Below are 22,151 nucleotides of genomic sequence, written 5' to 3'. Positions count from 1 at the left end.
TGCTTGTAGAACAGAAAAAACCAAAACTGAACAAAACTACTCAACTGGAAAACAAAACAAAAACTAAATGTGAAAATCTATACCAAAAAATGATTTAAAAATTAATTTTATATTTTTTTATTTACTTTTTGCAAAGTAGAGTAAATAACTATGATGAAATAAACAAAACGATGACTGCATGAATGAAACAAAAGTCCATTACAGCAAATGAGTTTTTATAATCTATATATATAAATCGAGAAGGGTTGATGATGATAATAATAATAAGCGCAGAGCCCAAACGGTTAGGAGTTGAAAGCTGAAATTTGGTACACAGTTAAGGTACATCATGAAAACACATACTAAGAAGGGATTTTTCGAAATCCCCCTGGGGGAGAGGGACAGGAATAAGGCTTAACACTTCCATCAACAATAGAAGTGTTAAGTAACAATGGAATTGTTAAGAGAAAGCGACGTGCAAGACGCAGATGCAGTTTTTGTTTTTGCGGGAAATCGAAGCTATTTTTAGACCTATCTAAAAATTCTCTAATCAGTCCGGAAACAGGGGGACCCAATTCTTGCATTCTGTGAAAACGGGTAAGGTTGACTATAACGTAATAATCTTAATCTTTGCTACTGTTACTTTTGCCCGAGCAACGCCAGGCCTACCTGCTAGTTTTCCTATAATTTTGTTTGGATCAACATCAGCCATCCATAATGAGTTCCATTGTATAAGTGCTTCTTGAATTAGATTTATAGCACTACTTAATTTATATAAACTTAAAAAGCCACTAAAAACACAAGTTAGTTGTTATTTTAGTCATTCATGCATTATGAATATCTATACTGGTCATTTTACTAAATTTGTTTTTCAAAGCAGAAATCAGTTTATGTCAACTTTTTGTTACTTGTTCAGCTTATAAACTAGCAGATGAGCCTGATGTTGCTCGGGCAAAAAGTAATGATAACGAAGATTATTATTATTAGATTATAGTCAATCTTACTCATTTTCACCGGGTGCAAAAATTAAGCCCCCTCTTTCCGAGACTAATTAGAGAATTTTTAGATGGAATGAGTCTAAAAATATGTTTAATTTTCTGCAAAAACACAAAAAGACTGCATCTAAAATAGTACAGTAGAATCTGAGTTCAGGGTAATTCTTAACCCTCTCCCCAATGGAGATTTCAAAAAATCTTAGTGTATGTTCTCATGACATATCCTCTGTACCAAATTTCATCTCCTAACCATTTGGGTTTTGCACTTAATTCTTGCACCCAGTGAAACAGGATATTAAGTCCCCTCTTTAGAGAATTTTTAGATAGGTCTAAAAATATGTTTAATTTTCCACAAAAATGCAAAAAAACCACATCTAAAATAGTACAGTAGAACTGAAGTTCTTCAGCATAATCCTTAATCTGCTTTTTCTCCCTAGCAGAGGGAAATTTTTTAAAATTCCCTCTTAATGTATGTACTCGTGATGTACTAAATTTCAACTCCTGTTTGGGCTCAGCACTTATTATCAACTCATCGTGAAAAATTAAAAAATTATAATATGACGACTTAAATGACTTTCATTATCAAAATTAATTGAAAAGAATATTCTTTATAAAAACTAAGAAGTTGATTATTAATGTATAATTTAGTTATATTTTATTATACTTGTTGATTTTGATATGATTAATTATTGGTTGTAAAAAAATTTTGTTGACTACATATTTAAATTATAACATTTTAATCAAAAGAAATATTTTACAAAAACATGGACAATATACATAATAAAATATTTAAAATGCAACACAACGTGTTTTCAAATGTATGTTGTAATAAAATTCACGATGTCGACCGATCATCTCCTCGTATTTGTCTGTATTTGGCCATTTCGTTCGGAAAGACTTTACTAAGTTCGACCAAGAGAAGAGCCTTGAATCTCTGCAAAGAAAAAGAAAAAATTGATTAAATACAGTACTGTTTTGTATGTAATGAAGCAAACAGCAATTCTACTTTAACCAAAAGCCTCACAGAATTACTTGGCTGCTAGAATACTATTTGATTATTTTGTAATAACCAATTATGTTTGATAGCAGCTGAGAACTATTCACTCAGCTTCTTTTAATACACGTTTATTTCTGTAAAACATACTAAATTCAAATATTAAAAAGATAAAATTTGAAGTTCTTTTGTTTGCTATTTTACCCTAGATTGTTCTACCTTCTTGATCATATATCTTTGTCATTCCTAAACAAGTTATGAACTGTGAGAGCCCCCGAGTTATATTCAAAAAAATAAATTACTCCTGATTTATAAGTGAAATGAAACTCAAAATATAAAATTATTGTTATAAATTAATCACTTAACTGTTAAAATTTATAGAAATACAGGTGCCAAATAATGAACACAACCCCAATTTCTTAAAATTACAAAAATCTGCTTTATTAGGGCTTACTCAAATTTAGTAACAGTTCTCTAGAACATTCAGTCACTCAAGCTCATTATCATTAGGTACAAAAAAGTGAACTAGCTTACTTGCTAGCTGTCACCTAAATCTGTTCATTGTACTACTATATTATGTATGTGGACAGATAAAGGTGAATGTTGTCACGCTAGTTCATTTTTGTATCTCCTGATGATCGGATTAATTGCCCAAAAATATAAAACTGTTACTCAATAAAGAAAGCTCCATTAAAGTAGACTTGTAATTAACATAAATTCCACTAATGAAAATTGTGTCGTTTAGTTTTATCATTGTCATTCAGTAAATTTTATAGTTCAATAAAACTCTTACAGTTAAGTGAAAATTAATTTTTTAATTTCTTCTCCCATTTTTTTGATGGGTTAGAGCTGATCTAAAGTAAATTACTAGAAAAACAGCATATAATTTTGATATTGCTAGTGAAAGATTAAAATTATTATTACAGTGGAACCTCGGTATACGACCTTAATCCATTCCTGATGTTTGGACTTACACCAAATAAGGATGTTTACACCAAATAAGGACTTACACCAAATAAGTATACCAAACCTACCTTTCCCATAAGAAGTAATGTAAAAATGATTAATCTGTTCTCATGTAAAAAAAATGGCTGGCTTTAAACACCTCGCTTTCCTGGCTAATTCCTGCTTGATTTTTCATGAGATCAGCATGTATATTTTTAGCTTTCTCGCAAATAATTGCTTCTGATACGCTGTCGCCAGCACACTGTTTTTCGGTATTCCAAAGCAAAAACAATTTCTCAACATGATCTAATGTCTTCGATCTATGTTTAAAAATTGATTTAATTAACCCCTTTCACAATGTTAGCAGGTTTAATAATGTCTTTATTTTTTACGATTGTTGATGATATCGTTCTCGGAATACGGTATGCAACAGTTAAAATCTCGAACACGCATCCACCTTCATATTTCTCAACAATCTCTTTTTTTCAGTTCCATTGTGATTCTAGTCACGTTTTTAGTTTTCTGTTGCTTTTCATTTGCCTTTTTGCAATTCATGATTAATAAAAATAATAAAATTTTACTTACAAATTAAAATCAAAAGAAATTTAACAAAGTTATAAACCATGGCACTGCAAACAGCTAGTCTGGTCTAGTACACTGATAGTGCTACTTGTTCATAGATGGTGCATATAATTGAATTAAGTTGTATACTGAGCAAAATTTGTTTAGTCCAAACAGGACGTATTCCGAATTTGACGTATTCTAAAGCAGACATATACTGAGGTACCACTGTATTATGTTATGCAAAATTTTAACTTCAAAGATATAAGAAGTTCCAGAGTATTTGAAAGTGACTATTATACTTTTTAAGAAAATGATATTATTTGTTTGGACTTACACCAAATAAGGATGTATACCAAACCTACCTTTCCCATAAGAAGTAATGTAAAAATGATTAATCTGTTCTCATGTAAAAAAATGGCTGGCTTTAAACACCTCGCTTTCCTGGCTAGTTCCTGCTATGAAAGATTATTAATCTATATCATGATAATGTATAGATTTGAAGAAGTGCTGATTTTAAAATATGCTATAGTATATATAGAATAGCATTATTTCTTTTGAAGTACAGTGGAATTTTCTTTTTGTAATCACTTTGGGACTTGCCTATACTAATGATTACCAACTGATAACATTAAGCAGCAAATTTAAATAAGACTACAACTAATACAATTAATTTCTCATATTAATTCAAAACATTTCACTCTATTTTATTATTGTTGTTCCAAATATTAATCTGAAAAACATAAATAATGCATATTAAACTGAAAATGAAATATTTACCCTATAAGAATCAATTTTCCCTTTTACTTGTTCGTTTTTTGCTAATGCCTTTTCCATGCAATCTTTTGTATAAAGCTGTGGATTTCTTCCTTGATCAATGTAACTAAAATATTAATAAATCATTTCAAAATTAACTAAAAATTACAAAAATTTTACATTACAAAATAAATAAAACTGTCAGCAAAAACATGACTTAGAATGTAAAAATACATATTACATTACTTACTCAAATACTTCTAATGGTACTTGTATATCTTGTACTTGTGATTTGCATTTATCTATTTCTTGCATAATATTAACTATTTCATTTCTAGCAAAATAACAATTTTATTTCAAAAAAATATTTAATACCACATTTTAAAATACATTATATAACTTACATAGTATATCAAATTTTAGAAAATTAACTGATTGTTTAAAATTATCTATTGTTATTATTTGATGAATTTATAAAAATATCAATACTTTTTAATCTTGCCAATGCATTCTTACATATACAGTGGAACCCCATTTATCTCACTCAAACAGGATCCAGATGACTGAAAATCCAGAAAATTCATTAATGACAGAAATAACACATCTTATATACATTTTACTTCATATTCAAATTTTTTCTCCATTATAACAACCACTTTCTTTTAGAAGTTATTTTCACAGTGTTTACTTTGCAAAAGATTGGAGGTGACTGAAACTCAGCAAAATAATAGTTGCTGTGGGTGTTGAGTGAATAATAACTTGCAAGATTACAAACATTAAACTTATTAACACGTTGACTGCAGTGAGAAGCACTTTTTTTCAACAGGAAAGTAGCAATTTTTAAGAGGTTAGATTAGAAAAGATTCAACAAGATATTAATTAATTAAATAAACTCAAAGAACACTCCCACGAATGCATAACAATGAACATCATATGCTGATTCATTGAAAATAAGTCTGTTCTTGCATGCTGCAATGTCACATTCAGGGAAGAGTACAGTAGTGCCTCGATTATCCGACCGTCCTAGTCGACAAATTTCAAATGTCCGCTAGTGATGTGGTGCTACAATATTTGGCTATGTCTTGGCTACTTTAATATTATTTTTACGTGTTTTAGCTGGCAACACTCATTCGACCATGAAAGGGAGTCAGTATTTAAACGAGGCTTAATTTTCTAATTTTTAACGAAACAATAGCGACGATTATTATTTTTAAAAATTTTTGTTAGGCTTAACATCGATGAAAATTCAACGCGAAGTAGGTTAATAGTGATATACTAATTACATGGGATATAATAATATACTACACTAATAATGGATTTTTTCATACTTTTCAATTATCCGACCAACCGCAGTCCCCAATTGAGTCGGATAATCGAGGCTCTACTGTACTTAGTTCTTTGATTTTTTCACATTTTTAAGCTTTCCTTATGTTGATCTTTTATACTTCTGAGATAGAGATTGTGTTTTTAATCTGGATAAAGCAGAAATCTGAATAAACGGGATTCCACTATAGTATAACAATTGAAATAATATTTTTGCTAAATTTTTTTTTATAATTTACTTAAATATAATTATATCAAATAATTTCTTAGAATATTAAACAATTTTTGGCATTCTTCTGTTTTGTTATCCATGTGCAATGTGACACTGCATGCAGTGTGAGGGTTAATGCCATGCATGCAATGCTGTTTTAAAAATCTTTGCTCCCATCTCATAATTATTGAAAAGAGAAAGCCTTCTCTCCTGGAAAAAGTGTTTTGTTTTGAAGATTTAATGAAAAAAAAAAAGGCTTGGAACTTTTGGGAGCATATTTTGAAGAAAAAAAAAAAAATTTGAATAAAACAAAGTTGGATAAATAACCAGAAACAGATAACAAAACAGACATTAATAATTCTGTTTTATTATATCATCTGTTTATGTACTGTACTACATGGTAAAATACCAGAGAACAATTGCACATAGTAACCTGACAAATCAAATTTTGTGAAAAACAAAGTTGACCTTATGGTCTGCTTTGTTAGTCTATATTCAGATGCACTCTTTGACCAAACCATAAAAAAGCCTCCATGCAGTTACATAAAAATCATCCTCTAAAAATATGTTAACCAACAATTAGCATGTTAATGCAGTATTTTTCAACTGGGGAACAACAATGATATTTCAGGGGTACCATGAAACAGCACTGAACAGTGCTGTAACACTTCTTATATGTATGACTAAAATGGAAAAAGTATAATAAAGTTGATAAAGAAGTAGGGATGTTGCAAGGAAAATAAAATTTTCCTTGCAACATCTCTACTTTGTTATGGCTTTGTAAAACCTTTTTTTGAGGTTTATGCCTTTGAAATAAATAAATAAATAAATTTGTTGGTTTTGTTTACACATTTATTGGGCTGCATGCGGCCTATGGGCTGGACACCCCTGATTTACAGCATTACTTGATTAATCATAAAAATATTATTTACATACATATACTTCTCAGTTATGATTTTAACAGACGCATTTAAAATACAAGTATATCTGAGGACACTTTTCTAAAATCATCTGTAGTTGTTTTTATTTTTACAAATTTTAAGTGTTAATTAATGAAATTTGAAATAGTAATTTTCCAATACAGGTATACCTCGCCTTACGTCAGTAATTGGTTTCAGGAGAACGACTTAAGTCGAAACACAACGGAAGTCGAATTTACTTGTCTCCGAATCTACTTGCCACTAGGCTAAACCATAAATTACCAATTCCCGTTCTGTATTTTATTTATTAATGCATTTTTAATAATATATGGTTAATAAGGATCTATTTTAAGCTTACAAACAAATAAATTTTAGTTTTTAATATAGTACAGAAAAAAGTAATTTAAATTTACGAATGCATGTACAGTACTGTAAATACAGTATATACTTGTAAATGTATATATTATAATATGATTTTATGTGCTTTAAACATATTTCTAGTGATATTACGACTTCAATATTTGTGGCAGACAGACGTAAAGTCGAATAAAATGACTTAAACTTAATTTTTATTTTTCCATATATTTTTTNGTAATTTTCCAATACTTTATCCATATCATCATTCTCAATAACTTATACTTAGTAATCACCATTTATATTCCTAGCATTTCTTACGTTTGTATTTACACATCTATGATACTTATCATCGATTTTCAATCTATCTATTAATCTATCATCAATCTATATTAATTACTATAATGTTAACAAATTTTTTCTATTTTGGTTACTTCCCTCTTTTAACAATGAATTAATTGTCAAAGAACAAAGGAATAATTTCAGTAATATTCTGAATGAATGTAATGTAACATGGTGTTTATTAGCCAAACTACTTGGATTTTGAAAAATCTCAAACTTAAAAAAATGTCAGAAAAATTGCAGAAAAAAAACTAAAATATTAATTGAAAACTCAAAAAATAAAATAAAAACAAAACAAATTATTTATTAAATTACAGTTATAGGAAAGTAAGTAAAAATTTAAAGAAACCAAGTTTATAAACAGAAAGACATTCCCTCTGTGATGATAATGGAAATGTGATTTTTAAAAATAATAAAAAGATTGAAAATTAATATGAAGCAGTTTATTTGATTCTCACTTGGTATAATTTACCAAGTGAGAATCAAATAAACTTTACGTCAGACTGTTTGTTTCCTTTACATCACTTAGTGCACACAAGTTGCATCAATCATGGATAACAAAGTAGAAGAGCACCCAAGTTTTGTTGCATTCTAGAGAATTTTAGTATAATGGTCTTTGTATATTAAAAAGTATAGAGATGGATACAATTACACTCATAGGAACAAAAAAGTCAAAGAAACCATGCCTGTAAATGTGATTTTTTGTGAGATACAGACCTTCAAAATTGGGCCATGCACAATTGCGAGTGATTTCATTCCACCAAGACTATTGCATTTAACTATTTAGCCCAAATGACTATGCCAGCTTTGAGTAGCCCACTTGACTGTTTGTGGAGTACTTGATGTTTTATAGTTTTAGAGGATGTGGGAGCTAGCACCTCAGAGCACAACTATGTTGGTCAAATCGCTCACGTTGACCAGCACAAAGCATGGAAAATAGGCAGTATACTGATACACGGTAAAAACTAACCTTTGGAGACGAATATCTCACGAAGGATCGCATATACAGGTATGGTTCCATTGACTTTCGTTCCTACAGGAGTTTACAACTCTGAGGAGTAGGAAACCCCTCATTCAGAGATGAGTTGATTATGTGAAAAATAAGTTGTACTAATGGATGGAATTCTAACTTAAGGACTATGTTTATTGGATATCATTATAGCATAAGTTGACAATAATTTTAATTGACGTAAACAATTCAGCAAACTTCATATGATTTACTCACATTTTCTGATTCAAGAGTGTCTGTCCTTGAGGTTGAAAATCACTAACCGTGATTCCTAAACGTCTAACAGTCTCGATAAAAGTTTCTAAATTCTCTTCTAATGTTTGCAGAGGAGAAGACATTTCGAAAGACGATCAGAAAATAGCAAAAACAATCAAACAATTATTAAAGCTGTAGCCATTCGACTATAACAACGTGCTGCCAAATTCGTCAGAGTCAATCTCTTTTTTTATAGCCAAAATTATATATATTTTTAAAAGATATTATAAGCATATACTTTTCAATATATAATACTTATAATACTTTTTCTTATAAATTAATATATGATATAATAAGAATAAAAAATATATAAAGATTCATAAAAGAACAAAGACAAAAATGTATGGCATATTCCGGCAGTCCCCATTGCGGGTCTGACCGAACTCTGATATAAAAATGATTAACAAGCCTTCTTAGATTACAAATCATAAAAGAAATTCATCTAGATTTCAGCCATCTCAATAATTTACACCTGTAAATTAATAATCAGAAAAGTATTGCAATAATGGAAATGAAATAATTTACCGTTTTTCTTTTTCCACTCACTTCTTTTTACTTGTATCATTCAATGAAACTTATAGTTTTAAAAAAGACAAGAATAATACTACTGTAAACCATAATGTTCGAAAAGAATTTGAATTTATCTATTGAATGTGATGTTAAATATGAAGTTTTTAAGAAAACGGACTGAAGTGGAAAAACGTTGGAAATGCATACCCCTGTATAAAAGAATACTTTTTGTTGAGTGCGGATTCCAAAAAAACTATTTCTTATATTTCAGTGAATAATATAAATAATTTTCTTTAACTTTAGTCATAACTGATACGGAACAGAAATGAATATTTTCCAAAAGATGAATCCTTATCAAAAGTTACTTTACCGGTACTAAATTTCAATATAAGCAGGGGCTATGGTAGGGGCTCTTCAGTTCTTTCCTGACATTATTATACAGCATATTAACAACAATTGGATTAAAATCGATCATCATAATTCGCAATTTTTTACCAATCATGGAAGATTTAACATATACCTCCATAGATTTTCTCTCAGCAACATCAGTACTTGCCCTCACTGCGGGATGGAAGATGGGAGTACACATTATATTTTTAAGTGTCCTATCACCGAAAGAGAAAGACTGGATTTAGAACTAATTACTCGCAGGAATGGAAGAGGTTAGCCACGCAACTGCTGTGAACTTATTAAAAATGAAGATAGCCGTTAGTGCTTTTCAAGAGCTTGTAAGGAAATACCACACTGCCACATCAGTCATCTAACTTTTCCGACTTATTATCTTCTTGTACACTGTTGTAATCTACCTGCTGGATCCTGAGCGAGGCGAATTAACATGTTTTGCCTAGGGCCCGCGAAGGTCTAAATTAAGCCCTGATTATAGTTACTGTAATTGAATAATTTTAATGTCGATCGTTCTGCCACAATTAAGACTAAAATATTCCCATTTTTCTTATTTTTTTACTTCATATATTACGAAAATAAAATATTCTTATAACAGGTGTATATATCATTGTAATTAGGAATTTATTTATTTCAAAATTTATCATTAACAGCAGTGAGCTATTCTCCGTGTTTGGATTTGATATGTCAGGTGCCAGAAGACAACTTGGATTAGAAATCGTATTAGCTCTTTTCTTTTGTCTAACGCATAGCTTAGCACATGTAAAATGAAATTTCTAATTCATCATATATGCAAAAATAAATAATTTTCAAGAGGGATGTTTAATCACTCAATAAATCTCATTATCTTTTGTATATTTTAGCGCTTCCTAGTCTTTATCATGTACTAGCAGACCCCGTTACGCGTTGTTGTGGCTCAAAATGTATCTATTATAAATGTATAACACTTCCCCCGTGGGGGAGAGAGAATTTTTCGAAAAATCCCTTCTTAGTATACATTCTCTTGACGTACCCTATTAAAATACAATCAAAAACGCAAAAAACCGCATCTAAAATAGTATAAATAGAAGAAGAGTGCTTTACGGTAAGCCTTAATCCTGTCCATCTCCCCCCAGTGGGGGGAATTTCGACATGTATATTATATAAAAACATATGCGTATTCAAATGCAACGTTGTGTCAAAATTTCAAAGGAATCGGTAGGAAGAAACGAACATTACATTTTTATTTATATAGATAGATAGAAGATGATCTGCTTTAGTTCAACCTCACAGAAAAGCAAACTTAGGCCGTCGCACTCGTAGCGCCATCCGTTGGACATAAAAGCCTTAACCCTAGATGATATATTTTAATTTATATGAATGTTTAACGGAGTAATATACAGCCTATGTCCACCCTGAAGTTCCATTCTAAATATTGGTGAAAGAATTTTTGAAATCGGATGAGTAGTTTCGGAGATTACCTCCTACATCTAAACTTACAAACTCTAACTCTTTATAATATTAGTATAGATAAGCTTTTATCCGTAAAATTGGGCATCTTAATTTAACAAAATTTCAATTTTATTCATAGATTATAAAGTTTCACTCAAGTAAATTTAACAAGGTAGATTAAAAGGGGGTTACTAGACTTGAAGTCTATTCATTTTTCGCTTCGAACGATCATCATAAAATGAAAATTTTTATTCATCTTTATACGGACACGAAACACGAGAATATTATATTTCTGAATACATATTACTGTTAACAAGAATGTATATGTAAGGAATGATCCGCAAAAATCCGTCTGTTCAGCGACAGAGGCGTAAAAATCACGAAATTCGGTGAAAAATCCGAACGTCTTACATTACATTTCATGGCGACGCAATAATAAAAGTGACAATTTGTTGCGATTATTGTTATTGCGAATGATTGGATCTTTGGTTCGTGCGATTTAAAGTCATTGATTTCAAGCGTTTTTTTTTTTTTTTTTGAATTTTCATTATTTGCAGTGATTTTATCGGTAAGTTGAGACTACGAACTTTATAAATTTGGGTATTTTTGAACACTGTTAAGCCGAATATTACAATTAATGGCAATGATTTTCCGACAATGCGCCATTTAGATAACAATTGATCGGTTTGGTCACAGACTTCACTTATTTTAGAAGACACTTTTCATTCTTTTTATTGTTAATTTTCGTTCAGTCCAAATTCAATGGAATTGTAAAAGCAAAATAAGAATTAATAAATATATGAAATTGTTATTCCCCGCTATGGTTTATATAGATATTATATCCCATATAAAATTCACTCCGCAATACTCTATACAGTAATACCTCGACTTACGCGAATCCGGAGTTACGCGATTTTCAAATCTCGTCGATTCGTCTTTTGTTTGAGCGCCACACAACTCTCGATTACTCACCCCCCACACTATTGTTCAGCTTACACGTTCGGACGTGTCGCGCGGAATCGAAGAATAGCTACAATTTATTCTGTGTTTGTTATATCTACGGAGACTCGAGAGACTTTACTATGTCATCCAAACGAAGTAGAACTAATTCTTCTGCATGAAACAAGAAAAGGAAAACTATCTTTGGAATGTAAAGTTAGCATTATTAAAGACTTCGATACAAAAATGAAAATTTGTGAATTGGCAAAGAAGTTTGATCTACCGGAATCGACGGTCAGAACAGTTACAAAAGGAAAAGAAAAAATTCTCGAAGTTGCGAAAAATGCTCAATCTCTAAATTCAAGCATCATTCGTAAACGTCACGGTATTATCGCTGAGATAGAAACAATGTTAAAATTATGGTGTGATAATTAAGTAAATCTGAAAAATTGTCCTGTTGATCAGAACACGGTGTGCTCTCAATCTAAGCTGATTTTTGAGAGATTGAAAGAGGATGCTGGAAAGGTGGTTAAAGATGAAGAGTTTAAAGCTAGTAACAGTTGGTTCAGCCGATTCAATATAGCATAGAATTGCAGAAAGTGGAGAGGCGGCAAGTGCTGATAAAGAGGTTGCGTCTTACTATTTAGAGAAATTCAAAGTTATGAGAGATGAAGGTGGCTATAACAGCCAAACACAGTGGCGGCCTTAGGGGGTGGCGAGCAGGGCAATCGCCCGGGGCCTCGCTTTTGGAGGGGCCTCGCGCAACAACCAAGTAGAAAAAAGTTTATATTTAAAACTTTTTATTTTATCCTTGGCTATTAGTTATAACAATAAAATAAATTTAATTTATAGTACAGTATATATTAATATTAATAAGTGCCTACTATTTCAATTCACATACTTTGCACAAAGGACAAGGGCCTCGCAAAGATCTGCCGCCCAGAGCCTCGCAATGGATAAGGCCGCCACTGGCCAAACATATTCAACGTAGATGAGACTGACCAGTTCTGAAAGAAGATGCCTAAAAGAACTTTTATCACCCATGAGAAGAAAAACCTTTCCAGGTTTTAAGGCCGCCAAAAATCGATTGACAGTGACGGTTGGCACGAATGCAGCTGGTGATTGTACTTTAAAATCTCTAGTTATCGCTCGAAAAATCTAAGTGCATTGAAAAATAAATCTAAAGCTGGTTTGCCTGTGATTTGGAAGTCGAATCGTAAAGCTTGGGTGACAGCTTCCCTTTTTTGAGGACTGATTTGGTCATCACTTCATACCTGAAATCGAACGTTATTGCCTATCTAAACAAATTCCATTTAAAGTGATGCTAATAATCGACAACGCACCAGGTCACCCCCCCTGCAACTTTAACTAATTTTGACCCATGTGTGAAAGTTGTATTTTTGTCACCAAATACAACCAGCTTGCTTCAACCGATGGATCAGGGAGTCATTAAAACATTCAACGCTTATTACACGAGACGATCGTTTGCACATCTGCATGAAACTGAGACAAAACAACGAACTCTCTGTTAAAGACTTTTGGAAACAATTCAATGTTTTAGATGCAGTGAGAAAATCATTGGACAATCTTGGAATGAAGTTTCACAAAAAACTTTAAATGACATCTGGAAAAAACTGTCCTTTTTTCAACTTTTTTCCATCACCGAAACTCAGGCGGAATCAGTGTCAGAGCTTGATGAAATTGGTAATGTGATTGAAGAAGTTGTCGATCTTGCCAGGCAAATAAATTTAGAAGTGGATGGTGATGACGTTCAAGAACTGCTGGATTCCCACAATCAGGAGCTGACAATTGATGAGCTCATAGAAATACGTCAGCAAGAGCAAGATATTGAGCTGAGTCTAAAAAATCAAGTTCTTCAATAAGAAGATCGAATGACGGTTGGAAATTTGACAAAAGGCCTCAGTTCAATTGAAAAGGGGTTACAAATTTTAGAAAATATAGACTTCAACGAAGAGCGCATTTCTTCTTCAAAACGAGAAATAAAAAAAAATTATTAGCATGTTACGAAGAAATTTTGCGGGAGAAAAATCTTTGAGCCGTCAGAAGAATTTGTTAGATTTTATGAAGCCTTCTACATCAAAATAACTTTGGTTTACGATTTTAATAATATAAATTGTTATACATATGAATTATCTAAGATTTTATTAAATATTTTTTTCTAAATTATTGTTTTCTTTAGTCTCCGGCCTCAATTAAAAATAATTTGTATGTATTTATATGCGAAATTATACCCAGACTTACGCAAATTCGACTTACGCGGTTATCGCTCGGGCCCACCTATCGCGTAAGTTCGGGGTATTACTGTACTTTATTTAATAAGAATTTCTCTATTTTCACAAATATTTTGTGTTCTGGCAATCTGAAACTTTGATTATACCTTGTATTTAATTATAATCAAACGATCATTTTCTATAATTTTCTATCAAAAATCTTTATTGAACTTTAAAATGAATTTTACATAAAAATGTATATGTTATGGGCAAAGTGATTAATATGGGCATTATTCATAATGCCCGGTCATTATGAATAATGACCAACAAAATCGGGCATTGTAATAAATTTCAATAATTTATCAAATTGACCGGTCATTATGTACTGCTATCATTTAGTCGGCAAAGTGATAATAATGCGTCGAAGAGTGATCATCCAAAATATGCTAGCCAATCAGCACTCGCACCTGAGTTGCGCGTGCGTGTTGCGTTTAGTATCGAATTTGGGGCGGTCGCGTCTGTTCGTGCTTTTGACGGATTCCTCCCGGAGGGCTGCTGCCGACAGGCCGCATATTGTTTAACGTCACTAGATATTGATTCACGGTAGTTCTTGAACACACGTATCAATAACTAGTATGTATCAATATCTAGTGACGTTAAATAATCGGCGGCTTTCCTCCGGGAGGAATCCGTCCAGAGCACAAACAGTTGCGACCGCCGCCATTACGGTGCACTTGGGTAAAATTTTATCATTTAAATAATATAGTTAATAGTACTTAGTTTTAAAAGATTGCATGTTTTTTTAAATACTTTGAAATAATTTACAAAAAATAAATATTTCTAAATGAAATAAGTGGAGTTTTTTTAAATCAAATTAAAATGTCACACAATTTAAAATTCAGTACTAAACGCAATACGCACTCAACACGATACAATCAGCAACTCAGAGCGCCAATTGGCTAGTGTATGTCGGATGATCACTTTTCAACTTATTATTATCACTTTGCCCGACTAGGTGATAGCAGTATTCATAATGACCGGTCAATTTGATAAATTAATGAATATTTATCACACTGCGCGCCCTTTTTGGTCATTATGAATAATGATCACTTTGTCCATAACATATATACTGAATTTGCATACATTCATCTGGTCTTGGAAAAGTGGCAGGTAATTTTTCTAGTCATGTTTTAACGATTTTCATCTATTCATTCTGTAAATTTTTACCGATAATTAATTTATTTATAAATTTTAATGCTATTATTAGGTGATATGTGTAACAAATACTTTCTTTGATGACGTTAGAACGATCGCGAATTCATATAAATGGAAGGAAGTAGTTTTAGAGATTTCTAAATCAATGTAACATATTTGCCTTTGGATACATTGCTAAAAACAGATAATATGAATAAAGTTACTACTAATTATATTGTAGATTCTTTTCTGAACGGAAAATCTTTAACATTACGTAATTCGGTTGGATTCGTGATGCGGCGCATTTTTTGTGTAATTTTTAAATCGCGGTATTTCGCTTCAAAATCGCGCTATATTTAATGTTTTTTGTGTTTGATTAAAAACATGTTACAGTTTACGAACGTTTAATTTTTAGTTTAATATTTTAATAGATTTTAAAATTATCATTTAAATAAAGTATGATTACATATTAAAAAAAATATCTATTCAGAATTTTATATAGAATTAAAGATACTTTTCAGTTAAAGTTTGATTAATTTTTAGCGTATTAAAAATATACTTTCATTATTTCTTATTCAACAATGAAATATGCTAATAGTTACGTTTGAAACACTGTTGTAAGATTTTTTAATTTTTTATGCAATAACGTATCCAGGTAAGAATGAGAAGACGAAAAACTAAAATACTGATTATGAATTTATATTTGCATTGGAATTTATATTTGCATATTGGAAGTCTCTTCATTTTGCTTGCAAGCTGCACCATCATATCAATTGATGATAGAAAAAAACAATCAAAAAATGAAGGGATCAGTTCCGTTTACGCTAAAAATTTGTCTGGAACAAATAAATTGCTACTTTTGAACTTGAAACACAATAATCTAAATANCTACTATTTCAATTCACATACTTTGCACAAAGGACAAGGGCCTCGCAAAGATCTGCCGCCCAGGGCCTCGCAAAGATCTGCCGCCCAGAGCCTCGCAATGGATAAGGCCGCCACTGGCCAAACATATTCAACGTAGATGAGACTGACCAGTTCTGAAAGAAGATGCCTAAAAGAACTTTTATCACCCATGAGAAGAAAAACCTTTCCAGGTTTTAAGGCCGCCAAAAATCGATTGACAGTGACGGTTGGCACGAATGCAGCTGGTGATTGTACTTTAAAATCTCTAGTTATCGCTCGAAAAATCTAAGTGCATTGAAAAATAAATCTAAAGCTGGTTTGCCTGTGATTTGGAAGTCGAATCGTAAAGCTTGGGTGACAGCTTCCCTTTTTTGAGGACTGATTTGGTCATCACTTCATACCTGAAATCGAACGTTATTGCCTATCTAAACAAATTCCATTTAAAGTGATGCTAATAATCGACAACGCACCAGGTCACCCCCCCTGCAACTTTAACTAATTTTGACCCATGTGTGAAAGTTGTATTTTTGTCACCAAATACAACCAGCTTGCTTCAACCGATGGATCAGGGAGTCATTAAAACATTCAACGCTTATTACACGAGACGATCGTTTGCACATCTGCATGAAACTGAGACAAAACAACGAACTCTCTGTTAAAGACTTTTGGAAACAATTCAATGTTTTAGATGCAGTGAGAAAATCATTGGACAATCTTGGAATGAAGTTTCACAAAAAACTTTAAATGACATCTGGAAAAAACTGTCCTTTTTTCAACTTTTTTCCATCACCGAAACTCAGGCGGAATCAGTGTCAGAGCTTGATGAAATTGGTAATGTGATTGAAGAAGTTGTCGATCTTGCCAGGCAAATAAATTTAGAAGTGGATGGTGATGACGTTCAAGAACTGCTGGATTCCCACAATCAGGAGCTGACAATTGATGAGCTCATAGAAATACGTCAGCAAGAGCAAGATATTGAGCTGAGTCTAAAAAATCAAGTTCTTCAATAAGAAGATCGAATGACGGTTGGAAATTTGACAAAAGGCCTCAGTTCAATTGAAAAGGGGTTACAAATTTTAGAAAATATAGACTTCAACGAAGAGCGCATTTCTTCTTCAAAACGAGAAATAAAAAAAAATTATTAGCATGTTACGAAGAAATTTTGCGGGAGAAAAATCTTTGAGCCGTCAGAAGAATTTGTTAGATTTTATGAAGCCTTCTACATCAAAATAACTTTGGTTTACGATTTTAATAATATAAATTGTTATACATATGAATTATCTAAGATTTTATTAAATATTTTTTTCTAAATTATTGTTTTCTTTAGTCTCCGGCCTCAATTAAAAATAATTTGTATGTATTTATATGCGAAATTATACCCAGACTTACGCAAATTCGACTTACGCGGTTATCGCTCGGGCCCACCTATCGCGTAAGTTCGGGGTATTACTGTACTTTATTTAATAAGAATTTCTCTATTTTCACAAATATTTTGTGTTCTGGCAATCTGAAACTTTGATTATACCTTGTATTTAATTATAATCAAACGATCATTTTCTATAATTTTCTATCAAAAATCTTTATTGAACTTTAAAATGAATTTTACATAAAAATGTATATGTTATGGGCAAAGTGATTAATATGGGCATTATTCATAATGCCCGGTCATTATGAATAATGACCAACAAAATCGGGCATTGTAATAAATTTCAATAATTTATCAAATTGACCGGTCATTATGTACTGCTATCATTTAGTCGGCAAAGTGATAATAATGCGTCGAAGAGTGATCATCCAAAATATGCTAGCCAATCAGCACTCGCACCTGAGTTGCGCGTGCGTGTTGCGTTTAGTATCGAATTTGGGGCGGTCGCGTCTGTTCGTGCTTTTGACGGATTCCTCCCGGAGGGCTGCTGCCGACAGGCCGCATATTGTTTAACGTCACTAGATATTGATTCACGGTAGTTCTTGAACACACGTATCAATAACTAGTATGTATCAATATCTAGTGACGTTAAATAATCGGCGGCTTTCCTCCGGGAGGAATCCGTCCAGAGCACAAACAGTTGCGACCGCCGCCATTACGGTGCACTTGGGTAAAATTTTATCATTTAAATAATATAGTTAATAGTACTTAGTTTTAAAAGATTGCATGTTTTTTTAAATACTTTGAAATAATTTACAAAAAATAAATATTTCTAAATGAAATAAGTGGAGTTTTTTTAAATCAAATTAAAATGTCACACAATTTAAAATTCAGTACTAAACGCAATACGCACTCAACACGATACAATCAGCAACTCAGAGTGCCAATTGGCTAGTGTATGTCGGATGATCACTTTTCAACTTATTATTATCACTTTGCCCGACTAGGTGATAGCAGTATTCATAATGACCGGTCAATTTGATAAATTAATGAATATTTATCACACTGCGCGCCCTTTTTGGTCATTATGAATAATGATCACTTTGTCCATAACATATATACTGAATTTGCATACATTCATCTGGTCTTGGAAAAGTGGCAGGTAATTTTTCTAGTCATGTTTTAACGATTTTCATCTATTCATTCTGTAAATTTTTACCGATAATTAATTTATTTATAAATTTTAATGCTATTATTAGGTGATATGTGTAACAAATACTTTCTTTGATGACGTTAGAACGATCGCGAATTCATATAAATGGAAGGAAGTAGTTTTAGAGATTTCTAAATCAATGTAACATATTTGCCTTTGGATACATTGCTAAAAACAGATAATATGAATAAAGTTACTACTAATTATATTGTAGATTCTTTTCTGAACGGAAAATCTTTAACATTACGTAATTCGGTTGGATTCGTGATGCGGCGCATTTTTTGTGTAATTTTTAAATCGCGGTATTTCGCTTCAAAATCGCGCTATATTTAATGTTTTTTGTGTTTGATTAAAAACATGTTACAGTTTACGAACGTTTAATTTTTAGTTTAATATTTTAATAGATTTTAAAATTATCATTTAAATAAAGTATGATTACATATTAAAAAAAATATCTATTTAGAATTTTATATAGAATTAAAGATACTTTTCAGTTAAAGTTTGATTATTTTTTAGCGTATTAAAAATATACTTTCATTATTTCTTATTCAACAATGAAATATGCTAATAGTTACGTTTGAAACACTGTTGTAAGATTTTTTAATTTTTTATGCAATAACGTATCCAGGTAAGAATGAGAAGACGAAAAACTAAAATACTGATTATGAATTTATATTTGCATTGGAATTTATATTTGCATATTGGAAGTCTCTTCATTTTGCTTGCAAGCTGCACCATCATATCAATTGATGATAGAAAAAAACAATCAAAAAATGAAGGGATCAGTTCCGTTTACGCTAAAAATTTGTCTGGAACAAATAAATTGCTACTTTTGAACTTGAAACACAATAATCTAAATATAATTAAGAATTATTTTATTTTAAATAAAATATATTGGCCATTCCAAAAATTCAACAGCAGCAACAAGAGACAACGAAGAGCAATCCATTTTAAAGATTTCAGAAATGGCCATAGACCAATAAGGAATAACAAACGTAAGTGGCCTAAACATCAAGTTCGTCATCGTAAAAATAATCTCAAACAAGCAAAGAAAAACAATAAATTTAAAATTAGAAAGATGAGAAAATTTTATACCATAGAAAATTTCAAGAAGAAAAGATTAGCTAACGAGAAAATAAGCCGTAATGATGGAATAATGTATTTCAATACATTCGAACCTTCATATAAAGAAGAGTTGTTCGTTATTACAACAGGCCTTTTAGGAGGAATATCATTGATTTTGTTAATTAGTTTCATAATATTTACTATAAAAAAGAAGTTGGGATCAAATTCATTACGCATCGAAAATAAACTTACTGCCGCTGATTATGGGATTACTACTACCACGTCCGAATCGGATTTTGATGAAAGTGTAATTAAAGCAACGCGTAAACTTCAATATACCGAATTACCATTAGAATCCAATTTACCGGTTAGATTCGATACGGGTATTCAATGTGTGCCAGATATCAACAAATCTGAGAATATAACGCCTGAAAACGAAGAAACGAGAGAACTAATTCGAAGAAATTCAATCGAAGCAATTACTCCACAGCTTATGGAGGAGGAACAAGAATTAAAATCGAATAAGCAAGATATCGTAAATGATGAATACCCTCAGAAAGAACTTATTTCCACTCCTAAAATAAGCTTGGATAAAACCATAAAAAATAATGAAATATATTATTATTCTGACGAAACGTTTGATTCTGATCCTCTAACGGACATAAAAAGTAAGATATTAATATTCAGTTCAAGTTCGTCATCTCTTGAAATATTAGAATCACACAACGAGGAAGACGATAAAAGTGAAATCGGTGATCAGTTTAGTAAGTGAAATTCATAATTTCGAAGTAATATGAAATAATACTGTATATAAATCATTATCCATCGAATATGAAATTTAAAATTTTGCAGATGAAGATATAAAATATCGGAAACGTGAACAGAATAAAGAAAAAGGATGTATATTTGAGGTTCGAACAAGACGTATAAACAGCAAGCAATCATCAAAATCAAAAGATGAAGATTCTGAAACAAATACATCGCTTCGAACCGACTCTCTATCTTCTTTAATACCAATGTCGTCTTCAACAACACCAAGAACATCCTACACATCGGAGAATGATTCAAAATTAAAAGATAGACTAAAAACAGTTTCAAAAGATACTAAAATCAATAAATCTTTTATTTTAGATAGAGTCAAGAAAGAGAATTTCTATTTTAACGAAAACGAAACAATTCGCGAAACAGAAAGGCGAAATCGACACACTCAAATAATTCCAGAGGAATCTGTAAGCAGTGAGAGTGACGAATGGCCACGTTTACAATCTCGAAGAAGCAAAGAACATTTTAAACTTCTACTTCCAAATTTGTCGAATAAAACACCTCAATTACTAAGTCACTGGAAAGTTCAGGAGTGGCTGCAGCGGCAATAAAAACTTATGCCAGCGATATTGTTGATAACGAGTGTTATTTTCTCTTTTCAAAAGATCCTACATACGGTTCAACTCCACGATCTTCAGACAAACAGAAAAAATCTAAATATAAATCATTTGTTCGGATAGATTCACCGTTTCTAAAGGTAGACGTAGGTATCTTCTTAATTCCGGCAAAGGAAAGTGCAAAAATCAGAAAGTAAAATGCCTGTTTTCTATGATATCAAACGTAAAGAAAGTACCTCGTGGTCATCCTTTCAGGTTTACCAGAATACAAATTATGATCATCTAGTTCAGGGGTGGTCAACAGTTAACAGTTCTTGCCCCGGGCCGAAATGGAAAGAAAACTTTTTTCACGGGCCGAACCAAAGGCTGCCCTAGGAAGATTTTGAGGTGGTGCGAGATCTCATTGTGGTGTCACGCCGTAGAGACTAAATTGTATATAGAGATTACAGATACATTTTTCACATTATCAATGCAATTCTACGCTGTACTTAAGATATTTGTAATGGAGGGTTAACTCTAAACGCACAGTGAGTTGTTGCCTTTTTTTTTAGGCGTCAGAATTTTTCATCGAGCAATTCGGACTTCAGTAGTTAATATTGAAAGATTAATCGCGGGCCGCATAAATTCATTCGACGGGCCGGATCCGGCCCGCGGGCCGTATGTTGGCCATGCCTGATCTCGTTACAACCTAATTCGATTGGAAATAAATTTTGAACTATATTAGAGTTATGGTATAGATTTTATTCAGCCTACCAGTAGATAAAACCACTGAACACTGGTAGTTGGTCGTGAGTTCGCTCCTTAACGAGCTGGTCGCGCAGAGTTTTCCGGGTTTTCTTCGTCTCTAATTAATAGAGGAAAAGATGGTAGT

At 31.8% G+C, this 22,151-nt stretch overlaps 2 protein-coding genes across 2 annotated transcripts; one reads left to right on the top strand and one right to left on the bottom strand.

The window, feature by feature from the left end:
• Nucleotides 1-1,709: 1,709 nt before the first annotated feature.
• LOC111634413 (mediator of RNA polymerase II transcription subunit 10-like) lies at nucleotides 1,710-8,834 on the bottom strand. The gene is made up of 4 exons (XM_023379178.1): nucleotides 8,606-8,834; nucleotides 4,481-4,564; nucleotides 4,255-4,357; nucleotides 1,710-1,908 (listed from the first exon to the last, which is right to left on the bottom strand). Exons 1-4 carry the CDS (start codon nucleotides 8,725-8,727, stop codon nucleotides 1,810-1,812), a joined length of 408 nt encoding a protein of 135 aa, XP_023234946.1. The 5' UTR covers nucleotides 8,728-8,834; the 3' UTR covers nucleotides 1,710-1,809.
• A 10,572-nt stretch (nucleotides 8,835-19,406) lies between these two features.
• LOC111634412 lies at nucleotides 19,407-21,644 on the top strand. Its single transcript, XM_023379177.1, has 2 exons — nucleotides 19,407-20,665; nucleotides 20,754-21,644. The coding sequence occupies exons 1-2, from the start codon at nucleotides 19,471-19,473 to the stop codon at nucleotides 21,272-21,274; spliced, it is 1,716 nt and encodes a 571-aa protein (XP_023234945.1). The 5' UTR covers nucleotides 19,407-19,470; the 3' UTR covers nucleotides 21,275-21,644.
• Nucleotides 21,645-22,151: the final 507 nt, after the last annotated feature.

This window comes from Centruroides sculpturatus, unplaced genomic scaffold (genome assembly GCF_000671375.1).
Source record: "Centruroides sculpturatus isolate CEXI.00-Female unplaced genomic scaffold, Cexi_2.0 scaffold809, whole genome shotgun sequence".
Classification (NCBI taxonomy): domain Eukaryota; kingdom Metazoa; phylum Arthropoda; class Arachnida; order Scorpiones; family Buthidae; genus Centruroides; species Centruroides sculpturatus.
This window is presented reverse-complemented; position numbering and strand designations above follow the sequence as displayed.